Source organism: Pinus tabuliformis, chromosome 1_1 (genome assembly GCF_031772625.1).
Source record: "Pinus tabuliformis cultivar Carrire ecotype Pingquan chromosome 1_1, CPIR1, whole genome shotgun sequence".
Taxonomy (NCBI): Eukaryota; Viridiplantae; Streptophyta; class Pinopsida; order Pinales; family Pinaceae; genus Pinus; species Pinus tabuliformis.
The window spans coordinates 706,576,725-706,595,295 of NC_142297.1; the positions used below are offsets into that span (position 1 = coordinate 706,576,725).

General features: G+C 40.9%; 1 protein-coding gene across 1 annotated transcript; it reads right to left on the reverse strand.

Annotated features, from left to right (window-relative positions):
• Window positions 1–1,053: 1,053 nt before the first annotated feature.
• LOC149215473 (uncharacterized) lies at window positions 1,054–2,420 on the reverse strand. The gene is made up of 2 exons (XM_089389728.1): window positions 1,421–2,420; window positions 1,054–1,121 (listed from the first exon to the last, which is right to left on the reverse strand). Exons 1-2 carry the CDS (start codon window positions 2,418–2,420, stop codon window positions 1,054–1,056), a joined length of 1,068 nt encoding a protein of 355 aa, XP_089245854.1.
• Between the last annotated feature and the right edge of the window lie 16,151 nt (window positions 2,421–18,571).

The following is an 18,571-nucleotide window of genomic DNA, read 5'->3' on the forward strand; positions in this document are numbered from 1 at the left end:
GCTGCAGGGCCTATTCACTAGGACTGCACCATGCACTAGGGAGGAAGGCGAAGGAAAAAAGGAGGGCACAGGGCATAGTTCTAAGGCACAAGGAGGGGAATCACTACCCACTAAAAGTGCACAATGTGATACAATGCGAGCTAGAGGGAGGACTGGAACAGGGAGGAAGAGTAAGCAACGAGAAAAGGGGTCTTTCTGACTAGAATTGTGTAGTGCATAGGAGAGAGAGAAGAGTCTCATAATGGTTCAAGGCACTCTTCCTAGCCCAAAGGAGGAGTTGCAAGGTTAAAAAAATGACTAAGTATGGAAGGGTAAAACATGGAAAAACACAATGAGTTAGGAGCAATATCAAGCGTTATACATCTCAACTCATCAATACAACTCACACAAGACCCAAAACTAAGAAATATGCCTCAAAACGCCAGTTTACAAACATTCTCCAAGTGCAACAAACAAAGAATGAGCAGATTCAACACAGAAGTGTCATTTTATGACTAGAAAATGCGTTATGGCTCCAAAGTGTGCGATAAATGTTCTTGACAGTAGGAGAACACTTAGGAAGGGACATGGACACTTGAAACATGTACAAAAACATAAAATGACACTTGACCAAAAATGACACTTCACATGATGACAGGTAGGCTCTAGAATTCAAATATGGCCAAAATTTTGGAGGGTGTTGTAGAAACCACAACAATTTCAAAATTAAAGTTAATTTTATCTAGATGCATTTTTTTCCCATAAGGAAAAATCATAATTTCATTAAAAAAGGAAATTACATTCTGTAGATGCTGGTGCATATGCAGTGCATGATCATGTCATGTATAAACAATATTGTTGCCTTTGATCCATGCAGGGGGCAACAATAATAAACAAAAAATTGTAAGCCATATAATAATCATACTGTTACCATGTTCAGTGTCAATATATACATACAAAAAAGGTATGTGCCTGATCAAAACATAACTAAAACAAAAAACATGAATTAAACTTGTAGATCCATGAATGGCTGATGATAATATTGGAAGAAAGCTTCCCCATGGTGCTCTCTAATCAACCAGATGCCCGGCTCCCCGAGTGTAGCCTCTTTGGATAGGCTGTCAGCAGCTCCGTTCTGCTCCCTGTAAATATGTGAGCATGTAAAGGTGTCAAAAGATGAAATCAATCTCAAAGTTTCTTCCAAGATGTGATTTAATGCAAAAGTAGAACATCTAGATTTCTTGTTCAGCCAGTCACAAATAATTTTTGAGTCCCCAAATAATTGTAGATCTCTGCAGTTTTTCTCCAAAGCGAAATGAATGAGATGTTTTGCGGCAAGGAGCTCAGCTGAATTGTTAGTGCATCTTCGGAAACCTATGAGCATGCTATAAGAATGATGATGGTTTATATGAAGTATAGGACCCCCCCCCCCCCCCCCCACAGCCTTGCTCTTGTGCTGCACCGTCAAAGTAAGCCCAAGGTTTGTTGTAGTCTATTTGAATAGGAGTGGGAATGCGGGTATTACGTGGGGGAGGATCATCCAGAATGAGGGAGAAATCGGCCTTGACTTTGGCCACCAGTACAACCCAGTTCGGCACTGTGTCCTGAAAAATTATACGGTTTCTGGAAATCCAGATAGTCCAGCAAATCAGAAGGGGGAGGTTCTGAAGCTTTTGCGATGATGAAGTGTTGTACCAGGACTGCCAGGCCGCAAGAATAGTATTGCCAACCCAATTTGCAGAAGGGGCGATGGGAGGGAGGATAAGCTTCCACAGGTTACAAATAGCTGTACATTCCAGAAATAGGTGGGAAGTGGATTCATTTTCCTTCTTGCAAAAGCTGCACCAATGGGGACCATAATGTGCTCGTTTGAGGAGGTTTTCACCAGTTGGGATTTTGTTTCGTAGGATGGTCCACATTAAAAGTCTAGTTCTGGGAGGAGCCTTAAGCTTCCAGAGATGTCTCCACCAGTCGACAAGCATCAGAGGCTTCCTTGGTGCCGACAAAGTCAAATATCCTTCTTTTGGCGAGTACCTTCCATTTTTTGAAAGAGCCCATATAATCTCATCGTCACCTTCAAGGATACGGATGTGGGCATCAGTGAGGGCCTGAGTGTAGTCCTCCCAGTACTGTGTCCAAATAGGAGGAATGTTTAAATGATGAGCAGTTTTCCAGGCCTGTTGGAGGAAAGAGGTGTTCTCCGAGTCTGCAATTTGTGCAATATAAGAAATGTTATGTTGCTGAAGATACTGTATGAGATCCATAGGTAGGCGGTGCATGTCCCCACATCCCACCCATGGATCAAGGCCGATGCGAACAGTGCGCCCAGATCGAATTCTCCAAGTGAGGCCCTCTCTGATAGGGTTCAAAGCTTTTAGGACGGCCTTCCAGATAATAGAGATGCCCGTGGTACTTAGGTGAGTTCTTCTAATCCAGTCCATGATGTGCATCAGAGCAATATATTTGGCATATGTAACCCTTGTCCAAAGGCTGTCTGCTGATACTAATTTCCAACCAAGTTTTGCAGCAAGTGCTAATGAGAAATCTTCTAACTTTTTTAGGCCCTAACCCCCCATTTTTTGGTAGGTTCAGAGCCTCCCACCTGACCCATGCAAAAATCCTGCCCTGTTTGTTCCCTTGCCAAAGAAATCTGCAGCAAAGGGATTGTATTCTAGTGAGAATGCCTCTGGGAATCCAAGCCAGGGACATCCAATATACAGGAGTGGCCTCTAGGACACTTGCGAGAGGTATTTGAGGTACTAGGTATTAAGTCTTTTCTCCATCTTGGAGATGAGCCAAGTCCAGTCAACGATTTTGTAGCCAAGTGGCTTCAACTTGTAACCCAGATATTTTAAGCCATCAGATAATTGCAGCTGAGTGAAATGGAAATGCTACAGAGAAAAATAGATCTCATGCGGAGTACATTCAACTGCTGTTAATGTGGACTTGCTATCATTTATGATCATACCTGTTGCCGCTTGGAAAAGGGAGAAATTTGCTTTGATGATACTAATGTCCCCAATACTGCCATTGATGAAAACCAGGATATCATCTACAAAGAGAAGATGAGTCAGGATGCAACCTTCTGTTATCTTTATACCCTTTAATCTGCCCCTTCGGTGCTCTTCTTTGATGAGATTGCTGAGTCCTTCCATAACAAGCAGGAAGAGCAAAGGCGAGAGAGGACATCCCTGTCTCAGTCCCCTTTTAGAAGTAAAGAAGGGAGAGGCACTTCCATTCACCAGAATACTGAAAGGGATGTTAGTAATGCAACTCATGATCCATTTGATGAATAAGTAAGGAAAACCTAAATGGGTTAACAACATTCTAATATAAATCCAATTTACCCTGTCGAAAGCTTTTGATAAATCAACCTTCATAATCATACCTTTGCCACACCTTGAGTGTAGAGTATGAATTACTTCCTGAGCAGTACCTACAGCTTCATGGATCTGTCTGTCCTGTAGGAAGGCGAATTGTTTCAGAGAGATATGATTAGAAAGAATAGGTTTCATCCTGTTTGCAATGATCTTAGCTATGATCTTATATATACAGTTGCAGAGAGATATGGGACGAAAGTCCTCGAATGAGTCCGGGTTGTCTTTCTTCGGAATGAGTGCAATGAAAGTAGAGGTGATTGAGGTTTCAAGATATCCTCTGATTCTCGAGTCCTCAACAATTCTGAGCAGGTCTTCCCCAATGATGTCGAAGAAAGCCAAGTAGAATTCAATCGACCAGCCATCGGGACCTGGACTTTTATCCTTTTTGAACCACTTTAAGGTGTATTCCAATTCCTCCAGAGAAACTGCCTTTATTAATTCACCTCCCTCCTCAGGATCCACAAATCTGGGGAAGAGTTGTGCAACCCTGATAATTTCAGCCAAGTTGATATCCCTAGGGGCACGGTATGTGCTTTTGAAATGAGAGGAGGCAAGTTCAGCAAGTTGTGGGAATGTATTAACAATCTGCCCCTGCTCATTCTGTAGCTGCCAAATGGTGTTGATCGCCTTTCTTCCATTGGAAAATTTGTGATAGAATTTTGTGTTTTCGTCCCCTTCAAGCATCTAGATGGCTCTGCTTCTTAGGCGCCAGGTTTCTTCCTTATCCTTGAGAATTTTTGCCCTTTCAGCATAATGAGAAACCATCCTTTCCTTATGTTCCTCTGAGGTGTATATTCCTCCAAGATCATTTTCAAATGCAGCAATTTCAGATTCAATCCTACAGAGAGATTGTTCCTCCTGTACTCTTTTGTTATGTGCCCAAAGTTTGGACATTCTCTTAAGGATTGTAAGATTGTGTATAAATCCTTTAGTATTGTCTTCTCTCCTCCCAGGGGGGTTGGCCTTCCAGAAATCAGTGACCATTATTTTATAGGAGTCATCCTTGAGCCAGACAGAACAGAACTTGAAGGGTCCTTTAGGTTTTGTTTGCCCTCCATCAATTTCCAAGTAAATGGGTAGGTGATCAGAGATCCCACCTATACCTACCCAGTGTCTGATATGTAAACCCAAGTCCATAACCTTTTCTTTGACAAGGAAGCGGTCAAGTCTGCGGGCCAAACTGTCTTCCCCAGTCCTGTTGTTCCTCCATGTCACTTGGGGCTTTGCAGAGGGGATGTCAATCAGATGGTGAGCGTCTAGTTCAGATAGAAAGTAATCCAAAAGGGAGTCTCGTTGTGCCCTGTGTCCCCAGGATTCAGAATGTCTGATGGAAAAATTAAGGTCCCCACCAAGGATCAGGTGGTCAATCAAAAATAAATCAGAACTCAGGAGGTTCTGCCAAAAAGCTGGTCTGTTCTAGCAAGGCCCATAAACATTATATATCTGAAAATTCATCCCCAGGTCAGCAGATCTGATATCTGCTCCAAGATGGCCCAAACCACCCCAGCAATTGAGCATCTTTATGGTATGGGAGTTATAGCCCAAAGCTAATCCTCCTAACCTCCCATGTGCATCAAGTCCAATAAAAATCCAGCTAGGAAGCATGTTTTGGAGGGACTGTGAGATGTCTAATACAGGTCCCAGGGTTTCTTGTAGGAAAATAATATCAAGCGGAACATTTTTTAGCAAATGACGAAGAGCTAGTTTTTTGTCCAGCCTAGCCAGCCCTCTACAATTGTAAGAGAAGATCTTCATGGAGGGGGGGCAGGCTGGGATTCTCTAGCTCTAAGTGTCCCTAGGATGGTAGATTGAACCCCCAAAGCAATCTCATCTTCAGCAGTGCCTTGGGCTTTAGATAGATTGGAAGGTCAACCCCTGTGGAGTTTAGGGGGAGGGGGAGAGTGGAGTATATCAAGCCCAACATGGTCCTGGGCTTGTCTCTTCGATTTCGAGCGAGTCAAGTACCTCCCAGGTGGGGGGACCTGGAAGGTAGGAGTAGTTGATGGGAGGTGAGAGGGAGTAGTCGAGGAGGGGGCAGGTGAGAAGATGGGGTTGGATGTAATCAGGCAGGTGAGCGGAGCGATGAAAGGGGGGTCAGAATCCAGACCCAATCCCAGATGTTCAGAGGATGGGTTCATGACATGTAGATCAGAAAAAGAGCTTGATAAAATGCAATCAATATGAGATGAGCAGCAAGAGGAAACAAGGATGGAGGGAGGAATCATACCCGACGAGGGCAAGCCCTCGGATGGCGACTGAGGTTGAGTAGGAGGAGGTGACTGAGAACGGTTGGGAGGCCGCCCTCACTTCTTCGGCTATGGGGGTGCCGCATTCTCTTCTGCTGGGTTCTTCTGCTGACGGGCTGGGATCTCAGAAGCAATCGGGTTCTGTGGAGCCGTAGAAGCCTGTCTCCTAGGTTGAGTGTCCTGAGGAGTATGCAGGTGGGTCGCATTTTCCGGTGCCGAGGCCTGATTTTTATTTTTGCCCAGTAGGGGGCAGTCTTTATAGAGATGCCCTACCTTATGGCACCTCCGGCAATGAAATGGTATGCCCTCATAATCCAGTAGTTGTCTTCTGGTATTGTTCCTCCATCGGATGTCTATGTACTCGAGCAAGCCCTCTGAAAGATCCAGATGTACCAATATCCTGGCATATGCCAATTTCCTCGAAGTCTGGTATGAATCGTCAAAAGTGAGGTAAACACCGAGGGCATTCCCAATGCGCTTGAAGACATCTTCCATCCAAAAATGTAAGGGTAGTCCGAGCAGTCGAACCCATATAGGGCCTGCATCGACCCTCTCCCGCTCCGGGTCAAATAGGGGAGTCCATCTTCTGAGAAGAACAGGGGCTTGGTCAAGGTGCCAGACCATGGAAAGCACCCAGTTGGTATGTTCCAGATAGCTGAAATGCAATGCAAACCAACCTTTGACTAGTGTTTGTACCTTCGGGGTATCCTTCAGGTTTTCACCCCAGACCTCCGAGACCCATTGTTGTAATTTCGCCACACTGTAGTGTCCACCATGTACCCGACCGACTAGCACCTTTTCGGCAATGTCCATAGCGTCCAGTAATTTAATGTCCTCTGCAAAATTGAGGGGCACCGCACTGGCCCAAAGCTTTAGACCCCTTTTCTTTCTTGAAACCCCAGAACCCCCTGCAGCCAAAGTTTCCTGAGTTGAGGAGGGTTGAGAAGGTCCCGAAGAAGGAGAAACCCTAGGGTTTTCAGTCACCGCCTGCGGAATAGTAGTGAAAATACCAGAAATCAGTCCAATGCCCATATAATGTCCCCTAAAGGGGGCCAAAGAGAACAGAGGAGCAGATGGTACCGGACCAAGGACCGCAGAACCCTGGGGAATTTCTGAAGGAGGGGGGCTTGTCACCATCGGAGGTGGGTTAAGGGTAGAATCACCTCCGAGAGAAGGGCAGATAGGTTTAGGTGGAGGGTCGATAAGGGCCAGGGAGTGCAGCGAGAGGGGCTAAGAGATGAACTCAGGGGGAGAGGCGCGTCTTCAGGGAGAGAAACCAGCGGGATGCGAGGGCAAGAAAATGGTGGGAGAGCTTCTATTTCATTGGTAAGGTCAAACATGAAGGGGAATAAACCGACAGCGGTGGTCCTGGTGGGTGTCCATATGGGCACATCCTCCGAAGGATCTGCAAAGTCACCCAACTCATCCATAACTGTTGAGATTTGTTTATGATAGCTGCCAGAAGAGGACAAAAGCACTAACAGTAAACGGTGAAGGTTAGTAAACGGGTAGGGAGGAGAACCTGTGAGGAAGGAGTTTACCGCAACAGCAGGGGTCGGTCAAACAGTTACCCGGATCAAAAAATGCAGGGGAGAATAGAGGTTAAGTCACAGGTTTACGGGGGCAGGTGTAGGCGGGCAACAGAGGATGCAGGCTACAAGCGGTTGCGACATCGAAACCCTAGACCTGTCGTCATGGCTTCAAGCACCATTTTGATTAGGTCTCTGAATTATTCCTATAGAACTTCTATTTGGATTTTTTCTTGCACATACTCTTTCCTTTGTCTTCTCTTTGCTAGTTCCACCCCATATGAAGCTACCTTAAAGGGTATCATATGCAAATTATTTTTTTGTGACACATCACATCACATTTTTTTTTTTGCGATATATCACACTTCCTCGAAATTCCTTCATCATGATATATCTCAGTGAGCAAAAATTTTCTTCTTGGTGATATATCACCATATCTTCATAAGCTCTCTGAAAACCTTTTTGTATTTCATAAACAAAGTTTTGTGTAGTACACTTCTCTCGAAAAATATTTTCCATGCAATACATGAGGCTTTCAAGGGTCGAAAATGTGTCTCACTCAAAATGTTTTTCAATGTGATAAACTATAAGTATGGTCTTAATGCTTCACATCATTGCAATGTATTAAGGGGAATACAAAAACATTGTAAATAAGGACACACAACCCAAACCTCCATGAAGGCATTGAAGACATATTTTACACACAAATTTGAATTAAGCGTGATACTATGAAGCTCTCCAAAGCTTTAAGAGCCATGACACAAAACTTATTGCATCATCATAAAGTTTCAAGAGATTCAAATTGACACACATAAAGTTAAAAGGATCAAAACATAGGACATGTCACGTCATAAATATTTTGGGCACAAGAAAAGAAGATTTTTGAACTCCAGAGCATTTCACAACAAAACTTCAAAAGGTGTCACACAAGGCATTTCACATAGAAAGGAAAATGGGTGCAACATAATATTTTTTTGAGATATGGGGATAAATAAAGCCAATTATGCATCTCTCCAAAGCTTTAAGATCCATGACACATAGAACTTATTCCATCAAAGTAAAGTTTCAAGTGATGGAAAATGGCACACATAAAGTTAAAAGGACCCAAACGTATGACATGTCACATCAGAAATGTTTTGGACACAATACAAGAATATTTTTGAACTCCAAATCATTTCACACCAAAACTTCAAGGGTGTGACACAAGGCAATTCACATAGAAAGGAAAATGGGTGCAACACAATATTTTTTTGAGATATGGGGATAAATAAAGCCAATATTTTCTGAGGTTACATAAGAGAAATTTTTTCCATGGTATGCATTTCTAATACTAAAAATAAAAGATATATAGAACTAGAAAAGGAAATGTATTCAATTCATCGAGTAATGTAAACAAAAGTAAGGATAGGTGGACTTGTTTCAAATCCATTTCCATATCTTATCCAAGGGCTAGTTTGTATGGGCCAACAAGCCATAATTTTTTTGGATAATGTTGAATTCCCTCTTATAACAAAATAATTCATTTATTCATTTTTAATCAAGTGCAAGGGAGGGAGATATAAACATATTTGGTGATGAAGAAAGTGCCCATGTTTCCATCCCATCTTGCATTTCCAAAAAAAGAGCTATTAAAGAAAATAATAAATATTGTGAATAATTAATGTCACTAATAAATATATTATTATGACACAACGAGTTATTTATAACAATATAAAACAATTGTATAACAATGAAATCATAAAATCATTTAAAATTTAAAGCCATAAAATTCATATAAGAGTAGTCAAGACATGAACAATATAACCTCGTAATATTGTAAATGGCATTGGAAATATTATAAATAGGTCACAACAAGAATATCATACACACCGCTTAATCCTCCTCAACAATGGGACTAAAGCTTCTATTCATTAAAATTCGGAAAACCAGTTTCCAAAATTACATAAGACAATGACCCCTTCTTCAACTAATCCATGCTCAAGTGAATCCCTTATAATTCTACATTCTTGGTTTTGACTGTGTCTAACGTCAATCTCATAAGTAATGCGTTGCTAGAATAAGATTTCCATGCAATATAAAGGTCATCATTATCATGTAAATTTTGTTGAAATTTGATTTATAACGTAACACCACAAAGAGGAAAAAATCTAGTTTATGTGATATGTCATGAAAATGTACATTTTTGGCGCATGTCACACATCACATGAAAAAAAATGTTTTCTTTGGGAGTGAGAAGACTTAGTGACATGAAATATTTGAACTTTCCCTTTGAAACCATTCATACAATTTTTGAATGATGGAATATGATGTGAATAAAGGTGGTTTTGGTGTGTGTTGATGGTTCCTAGAAATCCGTCAACCAAGGGGGTCTCCCCAATATGTCATCCCAATTAGATCTCACACTGTTTGGGATAGGAGCCCCATCTAGAATACGTCCTAATTACTCTTTTCTTAGAGGTTTTCCTTGGTTCTAACTATCAACAAGAAGGAGAAATTCATATATGCCTTCGAAAAGAAAGTAAGTGTGCTTGGTGAGTGTTCGGTTGTAGGTGTGTCAAGGTTCGTCTACTGCAGAGAGGGAGTAAAGTGCACCCCTAAGGGAAAGGTAATAGTACCACCCTAGTAAAAACACACACAAACAAGAAATATCCGTCTAACATCTAGTGGAATAGTCCATAAAGATGTGACTTTCAATGCAACCAACACAAACAAGAAAGGTCTGTCTCACATCCAGCGAAATAGTCCACAAAGATGCGACAACTATAACAACCATTACAACACATTATCAATAAAGTAAACATGAATTACAAATATTCACATAATAGTCTTACAAATATTCATAATCCATGGATGAAGAATGTGTTGGCCATGACTTATGATATTAAGTAAAATTCCTAAGAAACACGTATACAATGAACACCACTAGCTCCACTAGTGGAGAATTGGAGCCACTCCTTACTCCACAAAATAACTAGCGTGTCTCTCTAATACCTTGCAGGAGGCACCAAGGTGAAAAGTAATTTTCTTGTACAATGAGGGTGTATATATATCAAATGGGTTGATCCATCACCTCCCTTGTGACTCTTGGACTACCCTCATGAATGTTTGACTTCTATATGACCTTTTGATTTCCTACATGACGTTTCACATTATATTAATGACTCTTGGACTTCCACTTTACATTAATTTCTCCAATATTTAATTACATATTGCACAAAGTGATGTGGCACATGATGACTCATGACAGGACATGACATGACACTGATGACATGGACCACATGATGACATGGCAATGCCAAGTCACGTTTTATTATTGTTTTCTTTGTGTATCCTTGAAAATATGGCGCATGTTCTTCTTCTTCCTCCTTAAAACTTGAAAATAAGGAGCCTTCCATGTGGTTTTGATATTTCATCTTCTGTCCTAGTCTGATTTTCCTTCATATTCTTGCTTAATGACCATATTATCTCCTCATCACCTTAGGTGTATTCTAGAATGTACTCCTTCTCCATATCCTTCTTCATCATCTTGCTATAACATAATAGAGTACCTTCATGTATAATCCACTCATGGCAAGATGACATCAGTCTAGCAAACCCCTAGTCTAAGATGCTGCATGGTGATCCATCGACTGAGCCTTAACTAGGTGGCAGGCCAAGGGAGAGGCTCAATGACTACACAATTTTTTAGCTCAAGAAGTCAAGGGTGAAGCTTGAGAAGTTCAAGCTAGACTGAGGAAGATGATTGCATAGTTGGGGAGCTCAGGGAGCCAAACTGAGGGCTTGAGAATTGATCTTTGCCCATTGTGCAGTTCCGGAAGGCAGAGTAGACCAAGTGATTGCACAATTACACAGTTAAAGAGCCTAGGGTTGAGGCTTGAGCCTCGAGACTATGCAATGAAAAGTACTGACTGAGCATGAGACATAAATTGCGTAGTTTTTTTGAGTCTCATTGAGCTAGGTTGTGGGGTTTTGCATTGTTTCAGCCAACTACATTGTTATGGGAGACAAAAAAGACCTAGTGATTGTGCAATTTTAGTTCAGGAGCTCAATGGTTGGGATTGATCTTAGAGACTACGCAATGTGCAGTTGGGGCCAGGATGGAGGGCTAGATTGTGCAATTTTGGAGGCCAAGGTCTAGGATTAAGCACTAAAATTACGTAGTGCACAGTCTCAGGAGGCAGAAACTGTGCATTACATAGTGCCAAGTAGAAAGGTTTCAACTTTAGGGCTGGAACTATGTAATGCGTAGTTGAGGAGGGCCGAATGAGGCTAAGTTGCTAGGAAATTTTCAAAATTTGACTAAGTGTGGGATCAATGGGCTGATGTGAGCATTGATATGACTTGACAACGATCACACACTTAGAATAATTGAAGAAACAACAATAGATATCATCCATGACACATGAACCACATATTTTCCTCAGGGCAACAACTTTGCGATGACTTACAACAAGTGTGACAACAAAGATACACTTTGTGACGACCGTGACGACACTTGTGCGACAATGCTTAAAAATTCGGGAATGAGTGTGACATAATTTTACATGGTTATATAAAATAATTTACACAAATATAACTCCTTGAAACCAAAAAAACAATATTCCACACATTATGCAACAACTAACATGCGACAGTGAAAGAGACACATGCCACAACAAAGATAACATGAAAGTGACACTAATTAAAGTGAAAGAAAGCAAAAGTGGCAGTCGAAATCATGAAAATTAAACTCACGAAAGCGAAGGTGAACAAAAGAAAAAGTTTGAAAAGCTCACCAAAACAGAAGTACGAACACAGCCAAAAGTGAGGGACTGTTAATAATAGTGCACACTAACTATCAACATGAGTTGAAAAATGCATAGACACTGTCTTGATGGACCGTGCTATTCTTGTTCAAGCTTGCGTAAAATAATTCACTCATGAACTCAGTGAAAACTAAGCATATGTGAGCAAGTGACTTCGATCGATTAAGAAGTGACCATGAAATGATTGATCACAAGATCCAAGTAGGCTACAAAATTCAAATGCAAGTAAAATTTTGGAGGGTGTTTGTTGCAACGACAACAATATGATACATGTTCTATTATGGGGAAAACATTTTAGGTGCGATATACTGCATGGAATAAATTTTTATGAGATTTGGAAAGGAATTTTATAAAGTGGGAAAAGTAGTAGAGAAGTTTACTTTTGAAGAATCTCGATTTCAAGAAATACAATATCATATCGACTGTTAAGATGAAACTATAGTGAAATTAGATTAATTTTCTACATTATTTTTAATAATGATCTAACAATCGTGATCCAAAAAACATTCTTCCATTGAAACTACAATGCTTTTTTATTTAGTATAAAAAATGAATAGTTAAGGATAAGACTCAAAATATAAGGCACTTCATATTGATAAAAGTATGCAAATTTATATTACAATTGATAAATGCCAAAAGTAAAAATTTCTCAAATGATATTTCAGGTTATCATTATTGTCGGTGAGTTCATGGTGATTAATTCCATGATGTCATCCTAAATTATATATTTATCTCGAAGCTTCTTCTATCTTGGGTATTAGGGATACTAGAAAAGGGAGTTGTTGTCAACTTGATCTAATCTATGAAGTAATGGGATATATATTTCTTTGGTTGGAATGTTCTTTTGACTTATTATGGACATCTATTCTTTGGGCTATGTGAGCATAAGATTCATCTATCCATTGGTCAATGTATAAAAATTAGGCCATAGTATGGAAAACTACTCCTAACACATTTTTTTTTTTTTTTTTTTTTTTTTTTCAGAACTAAAGCAAGTGAGATATATAATTAGTACATTTAACATTAATCCTAACATAATTATTTGAAACTAATACAAATTGGATCATTATATTGTTTTTCATCCATCCCGATGCATTTGGAGTGGAAAAAGTGGAGAAATCAGCTCATGCAGTTGTTTTTACCGACGGGACCCAGTTTGGCAAAATGAGGTCTGAAACATTCTAGAAGCGTCTTGAGGCATAAAATGAAGTTTTTTGGGGGTAAAATTTTGTCTCGTAAGCATGACACCTTTTCATGCTTTTCTACACATAGAAATATTTCCAACGAAGCAAGAATTGCATCAATTGGAGTCCGTATGCAAAAGTTATGCCACTTAGAAGTTGACCTTCCTGCTTTCACACCTATAGTTCGGAAGGATGCTATGTCAGCCCCCATTATTCGTGGAAAAGGGGATAGGTACATGTTTTTGATGTAGAAGAATCTAGAAGATTCTATTTGATAACTCTAGTTAAGATTTTTTGTAGTCAAACTTAACCACTAGTAGGCTCTCAGGCTGTGTTATAACCGAGCCACTAGGAGGAAGAGGCATTCCATTAGTTCGAGAGAATTTTGTTCCAAAGATGAGAAAAAATTTCCAAGAGAGATAGGAGGTAGAGCACACAGAGAATTTGTGCCTTGTACCAGCCCACGAGCCGCATAAATTACTTCTTTATATCTACAACCATATTTTAGATAGAGAAAGAGAGCATATCTTGTGTCTTATGTGTGTGTGATCTTGCTTTATTCATTCTCTAATTTTATGCATAACCTATATTCGCATGCATGCACTAATTATAGTAAAATCTATAAATCTAGAAATTAAATAAAACTCTAATAGTGTAGAATCTCAGATTTTAAATACAATATTCTCAGATTTGTTGTGACAAATTGTCTAGTGGAATATCCATGAAAGTTTACAGATCATTTGGTATCAAAGAAAGTTTATTTGGGTATATTTTGGAGATTGCAGGGATCTAGATCGGTGAAGCTGAAAATCGTAAAACTCTAATCATGGGTGATGAATATGTAAATGAACCTTGTGATCCTGCAGAGGTGTGGTTTACGTGACCTAAAGAACAAGTCACAGATGTGAACTGAAATGTAAAGCTCCTCATGGCGGCCCTAAGAAATAAGCTGGGGATATTTGGAGAATAAGGGGGTTCAAATGTAGAGGACAAATGAGAAGGGGGATTGAGAGATCAGGAAGGTGCAGATAACTAGCCAAACAAAGAACCCATAAAAGATCAACCGAGTTCGACTGTCGTGAACAAATCCCTATTTAAAGTGGAAGAAAAAGTCAATATCAAGCCATACCATGGTGAGATTGATGCTTTGAAGTTGAACCACTGGTTGCAGCAACTAGAAGTTTATTTCAGTGTTCATCAGTTGGAGGAAGGGAAGAAGATCTCATTTGCGTGACTGAAATTGGAGGGCCATGCACTGACTTGGTGGGAGAGCCACACGAAAACTCTGAGGTTGGAGGGAGAACATCCAGCAAAAAAGTGCGAGGATTTCAAACCCCTCATTAAGTCACAGTTTTATTGCATTGGGTATGTGGAAGATCAGTGGATCCGGTGGCATTACTTCATGTAAAATCCAAGCCAAAGTGTGTAGGAGTACATTACATAATTCATAAAGATGACTATAATGTTGGGTATCTATCTGTTGTAGCGGCTACAACCACCCTCCAAACTTTTACCTTAGCTTCTTTTTGGAGCCTCCCCACCAACCATCCTTATCAACATGTCTTGTACTGTCAAGTGCATATGCTTCAGCTGAGTTTCAATGGCCTGCCAGCCTGTGCATGTCAACTTGCTTCTCTCCCACCACAGGCCAACATTCCATACTTAGGTAATTTTCTAGCTGGGGTGCTCACTCTGAAAATTGCACAAGTCTAGAGGGGAACCAGGATTACCTCCAAAAATTGTGCAATCTTGTTGGGCTACCCGCTGGGCTCCAGAATTGTGCAATCCATCCTAGTAGCCCTTGCTCAGAAATTGCGCAATCCAGCCTAACACGTGGCTTTAGCCCAAAAATTGCTCAATTCTGGGAGGCAGTGACCTGCTGACCCCATAAATTGCGCAATGCCTGAGGGAAAATCATCCCTTCTCAGCTTAGAAAATGTGAAATCCCTTTCCTAGGCTTGCAGACTGCTGCATGTGCCTTCAGGTTGATCGGTTCCCTCTAGGACTGAGCAATCCTGATTTGCATGAATGGGCTACTTTTCCTGAAATAACAAAAATCAACATGGAAAAAGCATCCCTAAATTTTAGGGATCTATTTTTAGCAGCTGGAGGTTACATGCAAATATCGTTTTAGAAACTTCCCTCCAAGTGTCGCTTTTTCCCAGATTTTTGGCATGCACGTCGTAAGCCTCAAACTTATTTATTCAATGTTGTAGAGCTTATTACTCACATAGATCTTGGAGCTCTCACATCCCACAACACATCTATGAGTCTTCAACACATTTAGCTCAACTATTTCTGGGTAAGTCTAATTTTCATGTCATTTGCTACTTTTTTGTCGCTTTTCATATTTCTCTTTGTATGAATGTTGTTTTCTTGGTTTTGTTGAACACTTGCTATCATTTTAATGTATATTAGCTTGTAGAAGCACCGTTTTAGTTTTTATTTTCATCTCACTATTTTTGCATGCATGAAACTGTTTTGCACTAATGGTCACCGTTGTGGCGGCTCATTTCACACACATGCATGCGTTCCAGTGTTTTGAATCCTACATTTACTATTTGCATGCATGATCATTCACTCTTGTTTACATTCAGTCTCACCATGCATTCAAACCTCTTCATGTTTTCAGTCGCCCGTCGGCAGGTCTAGGCTGCCTTGGTCTAGACCTTGCCTTACTCAGAAAGAAATGCACATTTATAGAAGTGAAGGTTTTTCCTTCCCTCTAGAAATTGCGCAATCCTGGACAAAACTAAGCCCCAGGCTTGCATTGCGCAATTCTGGGAGATAGTGCCCTGCTGACCAAGAAAATTTCACAATGCAGTCTTTGGGTATGCATGTCCTTTCTGACTGAAACTGCGCATTACACAGTTTCAACCCTCAACAGGAAAGCTGGACTATGCATTGTGCAGTTCCAGTAGTCAGTCAGCGTCTTGAGAACCCGAATTGTGCCTTGTGCAGTTTTGGCAGTCAGTCTCCTGGCTTCCTGGTGAAAATTGCGCAGTCTTTAATGCTAGTCACCCAGGTGTGTTGCATGTCAGTCCTCAAATTTGTTTTGGTTTTCAACTAATAAATTGCTTGCCATAAGTGTTGTTATTTCTCTATTTATAGCATATGTTCATCCATCTCTTAGTAGTACAGGTACAATGGCTTCCAAGAGAGCTGGGTCAAAGGACACCGTTGTAAGTGAAGCTGGAGATGTAATTGAACAAGTGTCTATGGGCTTGCCCATTTACGAAGACACCAATCTACTCATAGATAGAGACATCAAGATGAAATGGAAGGATGTCAATGATACATTCTCAGGCACATTTGAGGAATATCTAGAAGACCACAGGGTCTATGTCAACATCCACAAATCTGGCTTATACCGGATTGCATGCAGGTATCCTGCGTTTCCATGCGCGAACATGATACATTGGATTGTCTCGCACACTGATCCTGAGACGATGATGTTGAGTAGTGTTAGCAGGACAGAGCTTTCTACCTTTAGGGAGAAGGACTATTAGGAGATGTATCACTTGCCACAATCTGTGATCATAATGGAGAAACCCTTCAACACATGCAACAAAGCAAACTCTAGAGATATCTTAAAGAGTTGGGTGAAAGAACCAGCCAAGTTAAGGACAACACACAGTCTGGTTTACAAGACAAAGATATTGCAGAAGGAATATCAGTACTTGGTCATCTTTGCATGTCACTTATACGGCCAAGAGAGCACAGAGACCTTCCCGCAGAGCTAGGTGATTGTGTTGGACCAACTGGCTAGAAAAGAAAGGTCATGTAACTGGTCTGGCATGTTGGCTGTCAGGTTGAAAGAACATGTAACAGAAGCTCGACATCCGCTCAAAGGTTAGCAAGCAGAAATATACATGTTCACTTACATTCTGGATGTAATCTGTGCTCGTTAGGAGTTCCTAGGTTTGAATTGGGCATGGACACCTTTGGAAACCTCTGTGCACACTTATTGTAGATTGTTCTCCGAATGCATCTTCCATAGAGTCATCACATAGTTTTTAGACCACTTTATCACCCTGGTGTACAAAATGATATTTGAGCAGGATCCACCTTGGATGTCGTAGGAAGAAATGGAGGCATTGATTGACATAGCATATTGGTATGCCTCACCCCTTGGCATCTTCATATGGATGTACATTGCGGAGAAGCCTACGCATGTTTTACCGAATTTTTCCATGGACAAGCTCGTCATACAAGAAGTGTTGTATCACATCTGGACAAGGTTGTCATCTAGACTACATAGGAAGAAGAAGGCACCTTGACCCATCATTCCTTTGCAGATCATGTTGTATGAGATACAAAATCTCAAGCATGTTGATCTTGAGATGAAAGAGTTCAAAAGATTCATTGTTGGGACCATAATTTTTAATCGCATGACCCACATTGCTTTGTAAAGGACCACTGTGCGAGAGTAAATTCCCTTGGATCCACGGGGCGTGTCATTAGCCTGAGGAATACCCATGGAGATATTGGCACAACTTATCCAGGCTCAATGAACTGATTGGCATAACTATGGAATGGTTAGCAAAGTAACATCTCAGAGAGCACCATCAATAGCGGTAGCAGAGGGTAATAGAGCTGTGCATGACAAAGGCAAGAGAAAGGTTGTCGACAACGCAAAAGCAGAACAAAGCCACAAGTTCAAAGAAGATCCACTCATGATGAAAGAAGCTTTGGAGATTGAGGCTAAGAGGCAACAACGCAACAAGAGGAACGTGCAAAGGCAAAGAGATAAACAGAGGATGGAGGAAACAAGAAAGGAGTTAGAAGAGTTGAAGAAACAAATCCGGGAAGAACATGAGTTGCACAGAAGAGAGAAGGGAGTGAAACAAGGACAGACACCACAAGAGGCACAACATGCACAAATTGATGAAGTTGTGCCCATACAGGTTATAGACTCATCCGAGTAGCTGGCACAAAGAAGACAGGGTGAGTAGTCACAAGAGTAGGACTTAGCTCAAGAGATTGAAAAGATTATAGAACAAATGGATATAGATGCAGTGTAGCCAGAGTCCAAACATGATATTGACCTCATGCCTCATAACTAAAAGGTCACCCTAACGGCTTCACCAGATCCAGAAGCAGAGAAAGTTCCAAGGGATTAAGGAGACACAGAGATCCTTGAAGAAAATCCAGAAGTGGAGATGCACAACATATCTTTCGACGAGTCCCAACAAAGAGTTGTGTAGTAACGCAGGGTACCTACTTTGGATATCGACATATATCCTGTGTAGTTTGAAGAACGAGTGATCGTATCTGACGTGCCCAAGCATCTAACAGCATTGGCCGATGCTACAAAAGCATATGCCGAGGCCACCATTTTGAGTGTTCGATTATTGATAGCAGAGAATGAGTGCATGGCCAAGGAGTTACAGGCGGCCAAGAAGGGAGGCGAACATGTTACGTCATCTGCTAGAGTAGAGTTGAAGA